This window comes from Musa acuminata, chromosome BXJ1-6, assembly GCF_036884655.1.
Source record: "Musa acuminata AAA Group cultivar baxijiao chromosome BXJ1-6, Cavendish_Baxijiao_AAA, whole genome shotgun sequence".
Taxonomy (NCBI): domain Eukaryota; kingdom Viridiplantae; phylum Streptophyta; class Magnoliopsida; order Zingiberales; family Musaceae; genus Musa; species Musa acuminata.
The window spans coordinates 34,831,809-34,850,591 of record NC_088332.1 but is presented as its reverse complement, the minus strand read 5'-3'; the positions used below and the strand labels follow the sequence as shown (position 1 = coordinate 34,850,591).

The window sequence follows — 18,783 nt, the reverse complement described above, 5'->3', positions numbered from 1 at the left end:
AGGTGTTTCTCTGGTACTAACATTTAGATTCGTTCGTGTAACATCTTACTTCCACTCATATCTTATATGCATGATTAAAGTAGAATATTTATTAGCTTGTACTTTGATTCTCATGATATTTTCTTGATTAATCCCAAGTGAGTCATACTCTATTTGTTAAGCATAAGAACATCAAATAATAATAAGAAAATTAATACAATTCAATTCAATTCAATTATTAAAGCTGAGTAGTGCATCATATTATGACCTGAGCTCTGATACCATGATGTTACGGTCCGACTGTTGCTAGGCAGGAGACCAAACGGATCTCCCTATATGGTAATCTTTAATATGATTGATTCATCCTTATTGTAATTAATTTCACTATATCGCCTGCTGCTGATTAACTATAAACGGACCCTTGTCATCACAAGGATTCGGAGGTCGTCCGAGCCTTGAGATGGGCACACGATCACGATGATGCCATTAAGATCCGTGCAGGTCCCCCGTGATGGCGGGAACGTTGGCCCGCCCACTTCTGTGGCATTACCCGCCGCCACCTATTTTAATGCCACGGCTTTCACGGCATGTCTTCGCCTCCACCTCCCCATCTTAACTCTTTTTCTTATTAAGAGTACCAATAAAAATCATTATTTCTTAATTTAATAACTTCGTCACATACTCTTTTAACTATGGAGAAGGATAACAAAAAGGTCACCCTGACATCGCATTTCCACGCACCCACCCACCCACGCAACTACCCGCTGTCACGTTAGAGCTTGATGGAAAGAGGGAGAAACGTCGAAGAGCGATACCGCAGGCTTACCTGCCTTGTGAAGTCAAAGACAAAGGGGGCCCAAATCGATGGGTCCCACCTGGACTGGACCTGGCAGGCCAACGCCACCACCCCCGCCGACGTGTCGGTGTGGGCCGAGGCTCACGTGACCCTCGCCGGCTCGTCTGTCAACGGCCTCCCTCGCCGAGCCACCTGGCTCGGACAGCCGTTTATGACACCGGACCACACCACGGTAGGTAATATAATAAAAGAAGAAGAAGACAAGTGAAATAATCATTAAAAGAAAGAACGCGATCCTTCACGTCTATACTGCACAAACAAGGCGAGAGGGTCCATTGCCTCCATCATCTCACACGATCGCTCATCAGACAACAAAGTAAAGGAAGAAGACGAAGAAGAAGAAGAAGAGCTAAAGAAGCCATTCACGCACCCCCCCCCCCCCCCCTCTCTCTCTCTCTCTGCAGTTCCGCCATTAAAGCGCTCACGCCCTCCCACACGAGAAAGCAATCACCCAACCAAGAAAAGCTGTAGCTCCCCTCCCCCCACCTTTCACGCACACCCACATCCCATCACCCCCCCCTAACTCTTTATTAGCCCCCCCCTTCTTCCCCGCTCTTCTTCTCTGCTTCAGGAACTCAAACAAGACTCAAACAAGGAAAGCAGAGGGCGATGACGACGACGATGGAGTGCCGCTGCTTACTGAGACCTCGCCGCCTCTTGTTGGTCTCATTGTGGTCGATGGTGTTGGCGTCGGCGGGCGTGGTGGGGATTCTTGACCCGGTGGACTTCCTGGCGCTGCAGGAGATCCGGAAGGGCCTCGAGGACATGCCCGGGTCGAGCTTCTTCGCGGCGTGGGACTTCACCGCCGACCCCTGCACCTTTTCCGGGGTCTTATGCGACGGGGACCGCGTGGTGGCGCTAGCTCTGGGCGACCCCCGCGCGGGCTCCCCGGGTCTCCAGGGCCGCCTCGATCCCGCCCTCGGCCGCCTCTCCGCCCTCGCCGAGCTCACCCTCGTCCCCGGCCGCGTCACGGGCCCCGTTCCCGACGCCCTCGCCCGCTGCTCCGATCTCCGCTTCCTCGCCCTCAGCAAGAACCTCCTCTCCGGCCCCATTCCTCCCACCCTCGGCGCCCTCACCCACCTCCGCACCCTCGACCTTAGCTACAACCAGCTCACCGGCCCCGTCCCCACGGCCTTCGCCGCCGCTCCCGCCCTCTCCAACCTCATCCTCTGCCACAACCAGCTCTCCGGGCCCCTCCCGCCCTTCCCGGACTCGTCCAGCGCCCTCCTCCGCCTCGACCTTAAGCACAACCAGCTCTCGGGCCCCGTGCCGCCTCTGCCGCCGTCCCTACAGTACCTCGCCCTCGGCTCCAACGCGCTCACCGGCGCCGTGGACGCCGTCCTCCCCTGCCTCACCCGCCTCAACTTCCTCGACCTCAGCTCCAACCAGCTCCAGGGCCCCATCCCCGGGAGCGTGTTCGCGCTCCCGCTCGCGAAGCTCCAGCTGCAGCGGAACGCCTTCTCCGGGCCGGTGGCGCCCGATGGGGACGTGATCATCCCGGTGGTGGACCTGAGCTACAACCGGCTGTGGGGGCGCCTGCCGCCGCAGCTGGCCGCAGTGGGGCGGCTCTACCTTAACAACAACCGGTTCACCGGTGAGGTGCCCAGCCGGCTGGTGCAGGGGCTCACCAACGGGATGCAGCTGCTCTACCTCCAGCACAACTTCCTCACCGGGCTCGAGATCGGCCCTGCGGCGGCGGCCACCATCCCGGTGGGGGCGTCGCTGTGCCTGCAGTACAACTGCATGGCACCGCCCTTCGACGCGCCTTGTCCGCTCAAGGCCGGCAATCAGAGGATGCGCCCCGTCGACCAGTGTCCCGACTGGAGAGGCTAATCGCTATCGCAGCCGCCGCCGCCGCCCGAGAAGGAGACGAAGTAGAAAAGAAGTCCTTTTTGTGTAAACGTTGACAACATTCTTTGATTAGTTTTGTGAGTTAAGGTTTAGGTTGAAGAACTAATGATGCAATGTAGACCGTCAGTTGAGCTCAATTCTTTGGATTGAAACCTCAATCACCAACTTATGTTGAGGCTCCAAATCACAAATCAACTCTTGGTAAGTAGGAAATGCATCAAGCGAAGAATATATATATATATATATATATATATATATATATATATATATAAATAAAATGAATTGACTTTGATATGACCAATTGAATTTTGAATAATATCAATTGTTTTGATAATTAATTAAACAAGTCTAATAAGATCATATCTTCACACACTCTCTGTGCAATTCATTTGTATATCTTAAATACATAGAATTTATTGAAACAAGATTCCTGACCAATCTCTCTCTTTCTAAGCCTCTTAACGAGTTAAAGAAGAAATGGTCTAAAAGAAGAAAAAAAAAAGGAAAGAATGAGAGTTTCCTTTCTTTTATATATATATATGAACAAGGATGAACCCAATCCACTGTGGGTAGAAACTCCTATACACAAAATTGCATGCTTTAATTGAATCTATCCTCGATTGAAGACATTGCAAAGTTTGACATGCTTCTTAGAAGTAAAGAGAGGAAGAAAGGAGGAGAAATTTAAGGTAAAGTGCATCAAGAATTTGCAAGGGTACTTTCACTTGAGATGGTTCTGCCTCCACTGAACAAGGATTGACCAAGAACACAACAAATGTGCTTTCATTGCTGAGCATGAGTTGAAAGGGAGTAGTTATGATGGGCATGCACATCTATTTACTTTTCAATCAGTGGATGTCAGCACTGTGGCAGTGGATTCTGCACATTCATTGTATACATCCTGTATCTTAAGCATTATTGCAGAATAGTAATAAGAATGATCAGAATTGACCCACAAAACACATAACAAAATGTGCTTTCACTGCTGAAATGAGTTGACAGACGGTGATTCTTATGATGGGCATGTACATCTTTTTACTTCTCAATCAATAAAATGTCAGCACAAAGTGGCACTAGATTCTGCACACCCATTATATCATTCTGTTTACCAGTTGGCTCATCCTTAGTCATATCTTAAGCACTCTTGTAGAATATAGTAATAATATTAGCAAGGAAAAAAAGCTCCTCATCATAAGAAAAAACTCATGTTGTTAAAAGATAGCTGCCTTGATTGCCAGCTTAATCTGCTGCCAAGGGTTGAAACCTGAATGACATGTTCTGCAGTGCCTGATGACAAACTTATTTATTTGCTAAATCATGGGTATGTCTCAGTTTATGCTGTTCATCTCATGATGCCCACACACCATATTAGGCTCATTGCAGGAGCCTGATCCATGTTCAAACCTAGTAAAAAATTCATCTGTTAAAAGATAGCAGCCTTGATTGCCTGCTTAATCCGCTGCCAGGGGTTCAAACCTAAATGGCATGTTCTGCAGTGTCAGGATGACAAACTTGTTTGTTTGCTAAATGATGAGTATGTATCAGTTTATGCTGTTCATCTCATGATGCCAACATGACATATTAGTTTCACTGCAGGAGCCCGATCCATATTCAGCATGACTAAAGATTGCTAGGAATTTGATTTGTTGGTTAATTGATCATATTTTCTTGGGTATATCTATTTGTAATAGCTATCTTCATTTTATGTTCCCACATTAAAAAAAAAAAAAAAAGGATGTATCCGAATTGGTTTTGTCTATGTCTTGCAACACCCTTGTATGTCCATCCGCAAAGGGTCAGTTTCTCCAAAACCTCTTATGGTCTCTTAACAACTTACAAAAGAAAAGACAGGTTAGAGAAAACGTTTAACTCAGGATGCACAAACACTTGATAACTAATGCAAATTACAAACATAGACTTCGCAAGCTCTGAACGGTGACATGGGCTCCAAGATGATTTACCACATACCAAAGTCTACGCTAGCGCCCAGATGACACTGCTGCGGAACAACGCAGCGAACCATACCCCAAAGGCCCATCCATCTATATACCACCCAGGTAGTTCCTACGTGTTGTACTGACTAACACTCTACACCATTCTATGAAGCTAGAAAACCCCCAAAATGACAGTCTGGATGGCATATTTCTAGGCAGTTTTGCCTCTACGTGATGACTGCAGATAACTTACATTTACAAGCCTGAAACGACCACCAAAGCCAACTAAAATGAAACTGTCAAGCAAACTGCCAACCCTCTACATGCTGTGAAAAGCATGAACAAAATCGAAAGACACAGACATCAAACACCTCGTTTACAGCTTTATTCGTAACATTCTCCCCCACTTATTCCTTCGACGTCCTCGTCGAAGCCTTTGTGGACGCTGTATCTCCTCGCCTTTCCTGAATCTTCAATCTTTTGCTCCAACTGCAAAGTGCCTCTTGGCTCCCAACTGCACTCTGCCGCTGTTGTTGAGTAGTCGAACATTGATCCGCCATGCTATTTCAACTCGCCAATGACTGACTCTAGTGTGGGGTCGATCGAGTTGTGCTAATCCTTGTTGGTTCCTGCGAATCCTTCAAATGAAAGAAAAGACCTTTCTTGTTATGTACCCATCTCTCAAACGTCTTATGTTGCTTGAACTGAGTAGATGTCTGTTGGAGCTTAAAGAACATCGCATTGTAGACTTTGAAGGTTTTGGGGTCTTTCCTCCATAAAATTTGCCCATCGATTCCTCTTTCACTTAATTGTCGCCTCTAAGTAGGTTCGCATCACTCACTTTTGATTAACAATCTATTGGTAAATGAAGCAAAAAGTCTACTCTCGATAACATCGATCACCATTGGTGAGGATTTGACCACTATTGTCTTCCACTAAGTTTCTTCGAATGGTCTTTAAACTTGTGCAAAGCTCGTCTACTTAATAAATAAGAGAATTGTGATACTCAATTTTGCCCATTTTCTTAAGAGTTGAGAAGGCAATGTTACTTCGCGCACCTCCTCGAGGATTATACTCCATGCATCAAGCTGGTTACTAGCCTTCACCTACTCTTTACTCACACTCCCGAAGCACTCGAAGTGTTTGCACTCATTGTGTTGAGTTAGCTACTACGATTCACCTTCTCACTATCATCGAACTTCTAGAATGCAAGAAGTTTTATCAGAAAAGAGCAAAATTTTGCCCTAACTTGGAGCAAGTCTCCACTAGTTTTGATCGCCTCTGGGATTGAACCGTCTTCTCCATCATTTCTACTGCCTAATCCTCCGAGTAGAAAAAGTACAACATAGCATACTGCCCTACTTCGTTACTTGGTCGAGCACTGCTGCATCGACTCGAAGCCCTCCACCTTTGTCTATCTTGATGAGAAGTCTGTTGACACCAATCTTACGAAGTTTCCTATCCTCTACCCTTCAACTTTGTTTCGATACTTGGAGTTTACCTCTATATTCTCCACCTTCTCGACCCCTTTCACAACCAAGCACTCTCCCTCCATGAAAGCAAGGGATTGATGATTTCACATAACTCTTGCCTCAATGGTACCATAGCGCTACCATGCCCATGACCCTACTATCTGCTGCCTCGCATCTACATCCCTTTCTTCGCGATCGGTAGATCCACCTCTACGACACTGTGACACTCCTCCAAGTCCACCTTTATTCTAACCGATGCTTGGATTTGGTAGCTGAGTCCCTCTAGACTCGTTGCTTCCTCGCTCCTTTTAACCACTTGCTTCAACACCACTATGTCTTACGAGCAATTCCCCTTGGTCGATGGAAAGACAGACTACAACTCTCATGCATAGCCTCCGTCATCATGTTGCAGGGCTCGCGCTGATTCTGTTCTCCTTAGCTTTCTTGGTAGCAATGTTCGCTTACTCGGCTTTATCCTCTAACTTATCGGGTTCTCTTATGTGAATATAAGTTCTAAAGCAATCCAACTCTCCAACCGCTCTGATCATACCTCTGTATAATCAAGCCCTACCCATGAGACTCAATAGTACTTGCACTCGAATTTCTCTCTCGATGGTGCATAGCCCCTATATGCTGATGACCAAGGCTTTCCTTCGATACAACATTCGATGCACGCATGGAAGACCCGCTTGTGCGGTACTATGACATTCACTCCTTAAATCCATAGCCCTTCTTGCCTTCGTGTTGTTCACCATAATAAAGCTCCCAATAGCTCCTGATTATACCTCTATATGATCCAATCCCTCGTAGGACATCTCCTACTTATGTCGTATTGCCTCGAAATGTTCCACCACGATTCGTTTTACTATGTCGCCACCTGGTGACATCTCCATTGTATTCTGATCTTTATGGGATGAACTCGGACTGCGATCTCTCCATGTGTGGCCTCTGCCAGCACATTACATGGCCTCCGCCACCTTGGATTATGTTCGCTCCTTTAGCAATTGAACTTTGTCCACCCGCTCTTGGGTCACACCCGGACGAAGCACAACTCTAGGACAGTTCGTCGCCTAGCAACTCCCGAAGGCCACCGATTTCGCTTAAGTTGGTGTGTCATTGTCTGGATTCTAGGCCTCTACCTCCCCTAGCACAATCTCCACTATGCACTGCTTCCTTTGTAGCAACTCGAATGGCAGCACTGCGACATATTCTTCAAGAGTACCTACCTTCGCATCCTCTTGCCCTGTGCTAAGACCTTCTGACCCTAAATTCGCCTTCGCAAGTCGAATTGCCTTAATTCCTCCGTCAAATGCTTTTCCGAGATAAGGTGTATGTGTCTCGAAGCTCCCTTCGTCTTTAGCACCATACAAGATAAGTTTGCTTTATCAAAATGAGGGACTCATGGAACAACATGATCCCGCTCTTACCTCTGTAAGAGTTCATGTCTTGACCTCTGTCTAGGGAAAGCTTCGTGCCTTCGCTCTATGTTCCATCTTTTATGTCGACTTCCTTCATGCGACTTGGGCACTTCACCAAGTTCACCCAAGTTGCTCCATCCCTCGGTTTGCATTGAGTTGATAGTGGCCCTTATGCCCACCATTCCATGGGTCAACTCTCCGTTGAGTCCGATTTCCACACCGGCTCCAAGAGTGCCTTCATCTGGTGTTGCCTTGGGTTGCTCTCCCACTTGATCTCGCAATGCATCCACCAACGGATTACCTCATATGAGATTAAGTGACGACTCCACGTTACTCACTCGATTCGTTGAGCTTTGTGGAATTATTATCTTAAGGTACCATTTCTCAACATGTACAATCCGTTGCATATGATTCTCCCTCTTTAATATCTATCTCGTTGGAACAACTTTCCTCTTCGTATCCTTCCCTCTAAAAGTTTCGGAGACCATCATCTCCTTGGACTAATCCGCCTTGCTGAACAAACTATGCATTGTTCTACCCTCACAAACGCACTTGCTCGATTGTGACTCTTCGCCAATATAGCCCCCATTTCACCTCTCACGGCCTAACAACATGTTGAACTTATTGTACACTTCAACCTCCTACGGACATATCCTTCTCATGCTAAAGAGAAAGTTTTAATGCTCCATAGCGACGAGTTTCAGTCACCTTGGGATAGCCACAAACAGTTTGTCCCCGCATACAAGCCCTTGCATGAGTACTGAATTCTTCGAGTTAGCAATTCTTCTCACCTCTGTGAGCTTTACACAACTCTTTCGGTCGCTGAGCAACCCATCTTACCTTGCACGGTCTCATCCTTTGCCAAGCACCCCTTTTGCCTTAAGCACCGTCAAGTTTGGTTGCCAACGTCAAGTCGTAGCTCAAACTCAGCCATCCCAACCTTTGTGCACTACGCATTCTTCCCAGCTCGTTTGTCCTCGTGGTGCCTCTCACGCGAAGGGTTGGACATTCCTCTGAATGCCAATCTCGGAGGTCCGCTCCTCTGAGCGACTCCTTTCCCTACACCTCAACACCTGTTTTCCCTAAACAGTCGTGAACGCTGGCTACCCTCAACACAACCCCGTTAGGTCCCCTACGTTTGCATGTCAAGTGTTTCTAGGTGTGCTTGTCCAACTCTAATACCATATGTCATAGACTTAGCTGGTTTTACTTAAGTCGTGCAGCACCCTTGCATATTCGTCCACAAAGGATCTCCCTAAAATCTCTTATGGTCCCTTAATGACCTACAAAAGAGAAGATGAGTTAGAGAAAGCGTTTGACTCGGGATCCATAAGCAGTCGTTTCAATAAATACTTGATAGCCAATACAAATTACAAACATAGACTTCGCAAGCTCTGAACGATCGCATGACAAAAGGTCCAAGATGATCTATCACAAACCAAAGTCCCCACTAGTGCCCACATGACACTACTACAGAACAATGCAGCGAACCAACCCTCGACAATACTTGAAAGGCCCATCCAGCAATGTGCCACCCGAGTAGCTCTTGGGCGTTGTGCTAGCTAACACTCCGCACCATTCTACGGAGCTAGAAAACCCCTAAAATGGCAACTTAAATAGCATGTCTCTAGGCAATTTTGCCTTTACGCGATGATTGCACACAACCTGCGTTTATAAGTCTGAAACGACCACCAAAACTAACCAAAATGGAGCTATCAAGCCTACTGCCAGCTTTCTACATGTACATACTGTGCAAAGCATGAACAAAACCAAAAGACATGGACGTACGTAAACATTACATCAAATACTCCGTTTACAGCTTTGTCTGTGACACCACGAGACTCTTACTCATGCACGATCTGGGACAGTCAATGTATACAATTTTATCTCTAACTCCAAAAAGGTTGTTTCCATGAGTGGCACTGGTCTCCCAAGTGAATATTCTAAGAGAAATGCATGGTCTATTAAGGCTACTATGAAATCTTTACTTACGGATGGAGCACAAGCTCCATCATTCTTGGCTGTATGATTCATCTTGAGAAGATGGAGCTCAACCAAAATTTAACATTGCCTATTAAGGCTACTATGAAATCTTTACTTATGGATGGAGCACAAGCTCCATCATTCTTGGCTGTATGATTCATCTTGAGGAGATGGAGCTCAGCCAAAATTTAACATTGCTGGGTCACATCAACAATTTAAACCCCCCCTTATTTAATACTTTGCCCATATAGATTTATCATAGCCAACAGTTTAAATAACGATCAAATAACTATTTCTGTAACTTAACAAGAATGAAATACTGATCTACATCATCCAAATATCATTAAATAAAATAATAAAATGAATAATATATTGACTAATGTTGAGTTATGTGTTTCAATATCAGTACTTGAGCAGATCCATGAATACAGTTTGAAACATATTTGATCCTACTGGTATTTATAACCTTAATTGGAAGTATATTCTCAAATTTCAACAATCATCTTGTGCTTTTAGGTAGTTCAAAAAGGGAAGAAAAAGGACCAGCAGGGAAATCTTTTCCCCTGATGCCTTTCAGGAGTTGACAGCAGAATCATTTTATCTGAAACTAAAACACCTGTTTTCGTTAACAGGTTATTTCATCTAACAAATACATTTTGTCACTGAAACTGTACTCCTCAATCACCAAGAATGATACTTTCAAGAATTTCATCACACTGTGCTAACCAACTAATCTGAACATGAATAAAATTGGCATTTAAACATTATCCACCATAATCAGAATGCCCAAGAAAATGCTCATACCGTGTCCCATTGAGCATCTTGGAAACATCTTCCCAGTTTGTAACTTGCTCTGGTAGGGGCCTGGTGTGAATCTTCACTTGCCGACTCACTAATTTCCTCTCAGGAACACTGAGAAATTCTTGTACATGAGATAAAGCCTGCACAAAGAGCAATATTAAAGTCAACCAACAAAGACTCAAAACAAGCCTTATCATAGAAGATTTTGTTTTTCCTGACATTTTGATTGCCGATGATCTCTTCGTAATACAATACAATGTGGCGCATGCTGCTAAAGAAATGCAGGCAATCGGCTATCGTCCTCTCAACATAGCTGAAATTGGCCATCAGAACTGCCACATTGATTGTGGGCTTGAATCGTGCCAGAACCTCAGCCTGCAGGTTGCATTTGAGGCATACAACAAATATTAGGAATGTGGTTTATATGAAGTATTAAGAGGTCAAGGCTTCAAATATAAGACAAGTTTGTAAAAGAAAATTTTAGATACACATAAAATTTAAGATTGTTAGAAACACTACATCAATGAATTAACTATGGATAACATCTAGGACAAATAAATCAAATTCAAATGTCAAAGTCCAATCTCTAATTTATACCTTATCTTTTTTTTTTTTAATGTAATTTGACATTTCACTTTGCTTTTCATTTTTTCTTTGGTTGGAACTAAACAGAGAACCAAACTCAGCAGAGATGGCCAGTTTTAACCAATTCTAGTAAGTTTGTCAACCTTTTAAAGGGAAAGGGTAAGAGGAGAGATAGTAGGCTGACAAGGTAGCCATATGAGAGGAAGAATAAGAAAGTAGAGGAATATGTGTGTGTGTTGATGTGTGTAAAGGATACATGTCTGTTACTTTCAGATACTCTCAGTAGCTAAAGAAAAGAGCAATTAAGTAAGATCTTAAGTCATGGAGACTCATGCAGTATCCATTACTGAGAAAGAAATTGAGGACAAATGAAGCAAATATTATATCACATATAGATGACAGTGGCATGATAGAGAGAGTGAGACCTCTTCTGTTGAATGAACATGTGATTTGTGAATACCATTTAGCTGCTTTGCATATCTATCGTAATCATTAGCGAGCAAAGAAATAAGCCTTCGTAAGATGTTCCTCCGAAAAAGAAAAATGATAGAAACATGCTTCAACTTGAAATAATCAAGTATCTCTTTGTGATGATCCATGACTCCCTGACACATCATAAAGCAATAATCATACATGTAAATCATCCAAGTCAGCATTACTGTATTCTAAGCTTGAATAGGAAAAAGTATTTGGCAAACATATCTAAGCCTCATAGTCAAGTTCATAAAGAATTTAAGTTACATTTTGAAATGTGGATAAGTTTGTTCCTCAAGAAGTTGCATTTTTAATTGAACTACGTGACATTTATAAATCACAAACAAAATTAATTCAAAACAGTTGCCTAAATCAAACTTACATGAAAACATAAGAACCTAACGAAATGCATATACTATATGAAAAGACCCCTTGCCTCTAACTGACATGGAATTCTTACACAGACCATAAAAAGGTTATATGACAGTCAAGACACTGCATATATGGAACTGGTCACACAATGATGCAAGGTTGCTTCGATGGCATAAGGATTCTTAATTTTTATATAGGGAATCTAGCTATGGCAATACAGAGCAGGCATAATATTACAAATTAAAATGGATATCTTTCATCAAAGGCCTCATTTAAATCCCCTCTAGGTTATAGTGATAACAGTCAGGTACATTTCTTCAAACTAGGGTTAAATTCCTACTCTAGGAAGGAAAGTAGCTCCTTGCTACTTATAGGATTAGTAGTATGATTCAGGTACATCTCAAGCTGGATTATCAATTAACTTAATCTTGCATGATAAAGTTTCCATTTAGTGCAAATATCCCTGTAAATCACTCTTCGAGTAAATAACACTGTAAATTTGGTTTTTTCGCCTCCATGAGACCAAGGTTATTCAACCCTAATTAGATGTCATACAAGCAATAATATTTTTAGCATGAAAATTCTGAAGCATCCCTTCTGCAGCATTCCTAATAGTATGAAATTTCAAAGGGTCTATAAGCAAACATACTAAATACTCCAGAATAAAATTTTACCTTTTACACAATAGTCAATAAAAAGTCTCTTATATCTTGAAAAGCCAGTGAATAACACATCATTTATCTTTGAACCTTAGGTAGCATACTATACCAAGGCTGACACCAATTCTATGGTTGTTGAGAATTACTACTATAGCTACTCTTGCCATATCACCTAGACCCATTTATTTTGAGAATTGTGCTAGTCAGGTTGCAAACAATTTGGTCTTACATATACCGAAGACAGGTTCTCACTTTTCCTAATATAATTATTATATTGCAACTTTGGATTAAGGTGTTATGCTATTTCTGTCTGCATTCATTCTCGTTTTCCATTAAATATTGCACTCCATGAACATTTTACCTCTAGCATTTTTATATCATTTCATTGGCATGGATACCTGACATTCTAAAGTTCTGATCAAGTCACAGGATATCACTAGGCACCAAACTTTTAATATAATTTCATTAATACCTCAGGTCACCCAGATCAGCAAAGTCACAACAAAGGAGATGATAATAAATACGGCAAGAAATATCCAGACCTGATTCAGCATCCACTTAAATCCCACTGCAGCAACACATTCATTTTTTGCAGCACTACTAAACCAGTCCAAGGAATACAATTTATCTAATGTGTTTATAATGGTTGAGATATTATTTCTTCTTCTTGCGGCAGAAAAAATCTCCCCATTTGAGCTGATATTTGGATGGCTGTTTAGCAATGTCTCAAACCACCCACTGCCGGATCTTTGCATGGACAAAATAACAAAGAACCTTACAGGAGTGCATGAGCATTCATCCCTGATTACATCAGCAGCATGCATTAGACTAAAGGATGATCAAATTCAAAAGCAGTATAACAATGAAAAGTGCACCTGCTATAAGTTTTTGGTTGTGGAAAATGCACACAAGGGATCTCCTCAGGTGGGATGGCATGAATCTCGCATTGATTTCGTGTAACTATGGTACCAAATAGCATACTCTTTGATCTTTCAACAGAAATCTGATTCAAACAGATGTAGCAGGTATAGGCACCAAACATTGTGACAAAGAGGACAAGAGCCATCCTAAGTGGAAAATGTAAACATGTTGAAGTCTTAATTGAATATGCATTCTGCAAATGCATCATTGACAGTCAGGTAAATTTAATTGGAACAAAATTAGCATCAAATCAAACTACCATTATGGGAAAATGAAAATACCATGTCTTGCATGATCAAGAAGAATCATAACTATGTTATGCAACTTCTTGTCCTGTCTCTTGCAGATAATCCATCAACTCCAATCATGCTTGTCGATAATTTCACAATAACAGCTTTGATCAATATATGATATTGCATAAGCAGGGTGGAGCAAATGCTATATAAATATTGAGAATGATTCCAGGGCACCGATAAGATTCTGTTTAAAAACATATAAAAGAGCCATAAGTGACAAATTAGATCCAGGATTATGTTCTTATATCACATTTGATTTCGCCATAATAGGTGGGAAACAAGAAACAGAAGATTCTACAAAAAAAATCAGTGGGAAGGAGGAATGCGAATATGATATTTCAGCGTTGCTTGTGAAAGATAGCTAAACTTCTCAAGATCACTCCTTTGCCCATTATATGAATTATGGTTTGAAATTTAATTAGGAAGATCCGAGTTTTACAACCATGGCATACTGTGCCAGCACTGAAGTCTATGTTGTACCAAGGATGAATCTCTGTACTCTGTCATACTAAGGATGTATCAACAATTCATGCATATTGTTGGCTCATCTCAGCTAATAACAGATGTCATGCCCTTCCATCCCAGCATGTCACAGGCACAGGGCATGTCAACAAAAATTACATTTTTGGTGCAGGCCAGCAATGCTCAAGTATTTCTTTGCACTATGGAAAACTACTCAGTATTAGACAAGATAGCAAATGGATTTTTCTTAGAAAGGAATTTTTTTTCTTTTTAAAAGCAATGACAGTGGAGGATCTTTGCTAGCATAACTAGTTGGATAGATCTTAATACAGATTAACAAAGATTGGAACAAGCATATGATGCCAAAGAAGGAAACCTATGATTTTATCATGTTTCTTCATGGGGCCTTATGCTAAAAATGTTTAAGAACAAATGCAGAAAAGAATAAAATCCAATTGGCATATAATGTTATCTAATAGCTAGCTGACAATCACTCCTTCCTAGCCCAAGGCCCGAGAACTAACTTCCATTCCCATCCTTTTTCTTCCCGTCTTCACATGCAGACACATTATCACAATAAAAACTCCAACATCATCCCAAATCGATTTTCCTTTTCCCCTTTTTTATCGTTCCCACCTTCAAATATTAATCAGTTCTCGCAACCATCCATATTTTCTCTGCTTAATACGACACAGAAGATCCACAAAATTCATATCTTTTAACTGAGAAATAAAGACCTTATCATGCGACATCCCAAGGAGTACCGCTTGCTCTTACTGCACCTTCCTGTTGATCAGACTGTTGTGTTCTGTAAAAAGACAACATTTTTATGTTCGTGTGCTAAAGATAACAGCAAGCTCCCGAAGAAAAGGTTCACAATGACAATAATTGCTGCTTCCAGCCATCAACCCACATTCGAAGCTCTACTTCTAGCTAAGCTCTACAAGCACCAGAATCAAAGCACAAGCTCCGCTCCCAAAAGCCGCGCTTTCGTGGTTCGCAGAAAAACTAAAAGGAGTCAACAAGAAGGAATCTAACTTGGGATCCACATGAGACGTGAACTGAGCTCGCACGATCAATTCAAGAAGAAGACGGGAGGCGAGAATGGTGGGTGGGAGGCAGGGATTACCTGAGCTACAAGGATCGGCATTCTCGAACTCTCCGCCTGCTCCGGTTGCAAGAATGAGAGGAAGGTCAAAGGTCAGAGCTCTCGTACGAAGTACGGGGAGGGTTTTCTTGGAGAGAGAGAGAGAGAGAGAGAGAGAGCGGGACGGGGCGTGGGAAGGTGGATTGGGGGCCAATGGGCTGTTCGATTTCCGTGGTTATCCGGCCCGGACCGGTCCGGTCCGTCCCGTCGAAAAAATAAGACCGAATTCTTGACGGGTGCGGTTTGTTCATCTGACAATACGACATTCTAATATTTACAATTTATCAGAGTATTTTATTTTAAAAACAAATAAATCTTTCTTATAGTGTACATTATCCAATTCCCCCTCTTTATCCCTTTCTTTTCTAATTTTTCTTTTAATTTTATTCCTTCCAATTCACATGGGTATCTCTTCAGATAGTATAACCACTCCTATATATATATATATATACATATATATATATATATATATATATATGTATGTATATATATATATGTATGTATATATATATGTATGTATATATGTATATATGTATGTATATATGTATATATATATATGTATGTATATATATATGTATATACATACATACATACATATATATACATATATATATATACATATAAATATATGTATGTATATATGTATGTATATGTATACACACACGCACATATATATATATATATATATATATATATATATATATATATATATATATATATATATGTGTGTGTGTGTGAATATATGTATCTATATAGTATATACATATATGTATATACATATATATACATATGCATACATATCATAATTTCTCTCTATTTTTTGGTTTCTTGTTGTACAAAAATATCATAATTTTCTAAAAAATAACATAATTTTCTCACTTTTTGATTATGCAATCCAAAATATTGAAATCAAAGTTAATAATATTCTATTATCAAGTCCTTATAAAGAAATCTTAGTCTATTGTAAAACTGAACTAGGTTATTATAATCTCATAGCTTGATGTCGAATCCTAATATAATTAATGCATAGGAAATCTACTGAGTTAATCGCTCACTAGGTTTGATCTGATTGGATGACTAATCTATTAAGTTGGATGGACATTAACTTCGATGGATCTATAACCAAATGATCCAAAATTTGTAAGCTTAGATTAATAATATTGAAATCATCAAATTTTATAAATTAATTTAAGTCTCTTTTTTATTTTCAATATTTGACTGAATTATTTAAGCTCGGATTATTAATAGTGGATTCATTAAATATTTATAAATTAATTTGAGATTTTTTTTTTAATTTTTGATGTGGGACTAAACTGAATGTATTATAATCATATATATACTTTCAGTGTAAACAAATTGTATTGAAGTGCTTGACTTAGGGATGAGTAGGTGAAGCAAGAGTGACAATGATCAGCTAAAGATTAGCACTACTAATAATAATTTTTTCATATTGTCATAATATTATCCGATTATACAATTGACACATTAACTTATTAAACTTAAATAATTGGTTTAAAATATTTAAAATTAAATTAATGATAATAGATTCATCAAACTCTTGTAAGCCGATCCAAGATTTTTCATCCACGTGATGTATAAGTCGGTTCTATTATCATTTACTGATATAACTAACCTAATAAGTTTAAGTCCGAATTAACGGTAGTAGACTTCTAAGGAAATTCAAAGTTCTTGATCATTTTTATTGTGAGAGTAAATTGGATATTATGTTTATTAACCAAGTTGATAGTGTACACAAAGGAATAAGATAAATCTTGGAGGATTTGTTTAGATTAGGATATTTGGATGATATAACTGGCTATATTCACCGATACATTTGAACATATTTAATATGTGATAATGATTTTTGATCGGTACGAAAATTATAAATATAAAATTATAATCATGCTATTATACGAAATAAATTTAATATCAGAATCTAAAATCATTAGGAGTTCTTATCTATTTATATAGGAGAATAGATAGCCTAGAATAGATAATTACGAGATTCCCTCTATTAAGGTCATCTCTTAATAATCTTATCATAAATAGATTTATTTTATATTGATCAATAACGATAATTAGAACTCAATCAAAAACCATAATATATCTTATCTAATTGAATAGGATAATATAATCTAACATTTTTTGACTTGATCCATTAATTGATAAGATACAAGAAAGAATTAAAAATTAAAATAAATAAAATAAAAATTATTCAAAAAATAATTATATTTAATTAGATTCTAAAAATTTTTAAAAGTATTTTACATATGGTCATGAATTTTTTTAAAAAAATCAATAAATCTAATTAATATAATAATATTTTATTAAATCCAACTATCAATGCGAGTCATGACAGTTGTATATCATCAATATCATATTCTCTTCTATGTACCATTTTACTAGACTTTTCTAATATAATCTATAATGACCCTTGTAATTTATCTTGTCAAGACAATCTTATTATTATGTTTAAATATTATATGTATATATAAATATAAATAAAATAATAAAAATAAAATAACTTTAATTAAATAAGTAAAAAATCAATAATAATATTCATTTAAACATGCCGACTCAATATTAGTAAGATCTCATCATTTTTTTAGTCATAATTCTAGTCCTCATATTCATCGGTATATTTGAATATATTTAGTATGTGATAGTAACTTCTGACCACTAAAGAAATTATAAGAAGATCTTGATGCTTATCTTTTGATATTATTCAGAATATTTTTATTTGATTCATAAAACGTACTTCGCAATTGATACGAGAACATATCAACACTTATCTACAAAGAGAACTAGACTCGTATTCTATTTTATTTTTATCTTTCATAGGATTACTATAAATAATGTAATAAAAACTAAAGGAAGATAAGAATACATCTGTAATCTCGATTGTGTCATGTGTAATATGGTCTTATCTATTTATAACTAAAAGTAAAGGGTCTAAGATAAGTAATTAAGAGAGTTCATTCGATCAAGATCACCTCCTAAGGAGTTCTACCATAAATAGACTTCTCTTATATTGATCAATGAAATAGGACTATATAATTTAATATTATCTTACTTGATTTGTTAATTGATAAGATATAAAAATAAAATAAATAAAAAAAAATATTTAAAAAATTTTATTAATTAGATTCTAAAAATTTAAAATTTTTTTTTTACACATGATCATGAATTTTAAAACAAATCAATAAGTTCAATCAATATAATAATACCTTATTAAGTCTAACTATAATCATAGGGATTATATATCAATGTAATACTTTCTTTTTTATGTACCACAATACAATTAATGTTTCTTAATATAGTCTATAATGACTCTTATAATTTATCTTCTTAAAATAATATTGTTATCATATTTAAATATAATATACATATACATAAATATAAATAAAATAACAGAAAATAAATAATTTTAATTAAGTAAATAAAATAATTGAGCCTATGATCACTAATACATTTGAACATATTGACAGTGACGTCTGACTACTGCCTAAGCATCACTGTTGAGACTAGCGAATGCTTTGGGATATCCTTCGCTAGTGTATCATCAGTCCACCG

The 18,783-nt window shown here is 39.2% G+C and overlaps 2 protein-coding genes across 4 annotated transcripts; one reads left to right on the top strand and one right to left on the bottom strand.

Moving 5' to 3' along the window:
- Nucleotides 1-1,218: 1,218 nt before the first annotated feature.
- LOC135676736 (leucine-rich repeat receptor-like kinase protein THICK TASSEL DWARF1) lies at nt 1,219-2,838 on the top strand. The gene has a single exon (XM_065188239.1). It carries the CDS (start codon nt 1,445-1,447, stop codon nt 2,666-2,668), a length of 1,224 nt encoding a protein of 407 aa, XP_065044311.1. The 5' UTR covers nt 1,219-1,444; the 3' UTR covers nt 2,669-2,838.
- A 7,235-nt stretch (nt 2,839-10,073) lies between these two features.
- LOC135676735 (uncharacterized) lies at nt 10,074-15,330 on the bottom strand. Of its 3 annotated transcripts, none has more exons than XM_065188236.1 (7): nt 15,193-15,330; nt 13,587-13,785; nt 13,260-13,498; nt 12,927-13,185; nt 11,305-11,484; nt 10,514-10,669; nt 10,074-10,434 (listed from the first exon to the last, which is right to left on the bottom strand). In XM_065188236.1, exons 2-7 carry the CDS (start codon nt 13,596-13,598, stop codon nt 10,258-10,260), a joined length of 1,023 nt encoding a protein of 340 aa, XP_065044308.1. In that variant the 5' UTR covers nt 13,599-13,785; nt 15,193-15,330; the 3' UTR covers nt 10,074-10,257. The 3 variants fall into 3 exon arrangements, with proteins under 3 accessions (XP_065044308.1, XP_065044309.1, XP_065044310.1); XM_065188237.1 differs by having other exon boundaries at nt 13,260-13,451; XM_065188238.1 differs by lacking the exon at nt 13,587-13,785 and having other exon boundaries at nt 13,260-13,451; nt 15,193-15,210.
- Nucleotides 15,331-18,783: the final 3,453 nt, after the last annotated feature.

Coding starts and splice junctions, on each gene's coding strand:
- LOC135676736 (XM_065188239.1), top strand. CDS start 1,445: ATGACGACGACGATGGAGTGCCGCTGCTTACTGAGACCTCGCCGCCTC.
- LOC135676735 (XM_065188236.1), bottom strand. Junction 11,485..12,926: donor TTAAGTGGATGCTGAATCAG/GTCTGGATATTT, acceptor ATGATGTGTCAG/GGAGTCATGGATCATCACAA. Junction 10,670..11,304: donor ATGTTCATTCAACAGAAGAG/GTCTCACTCTCT, acceptor TGCAACCTGCAG/GCTGAGGTTCTGGCACGATT.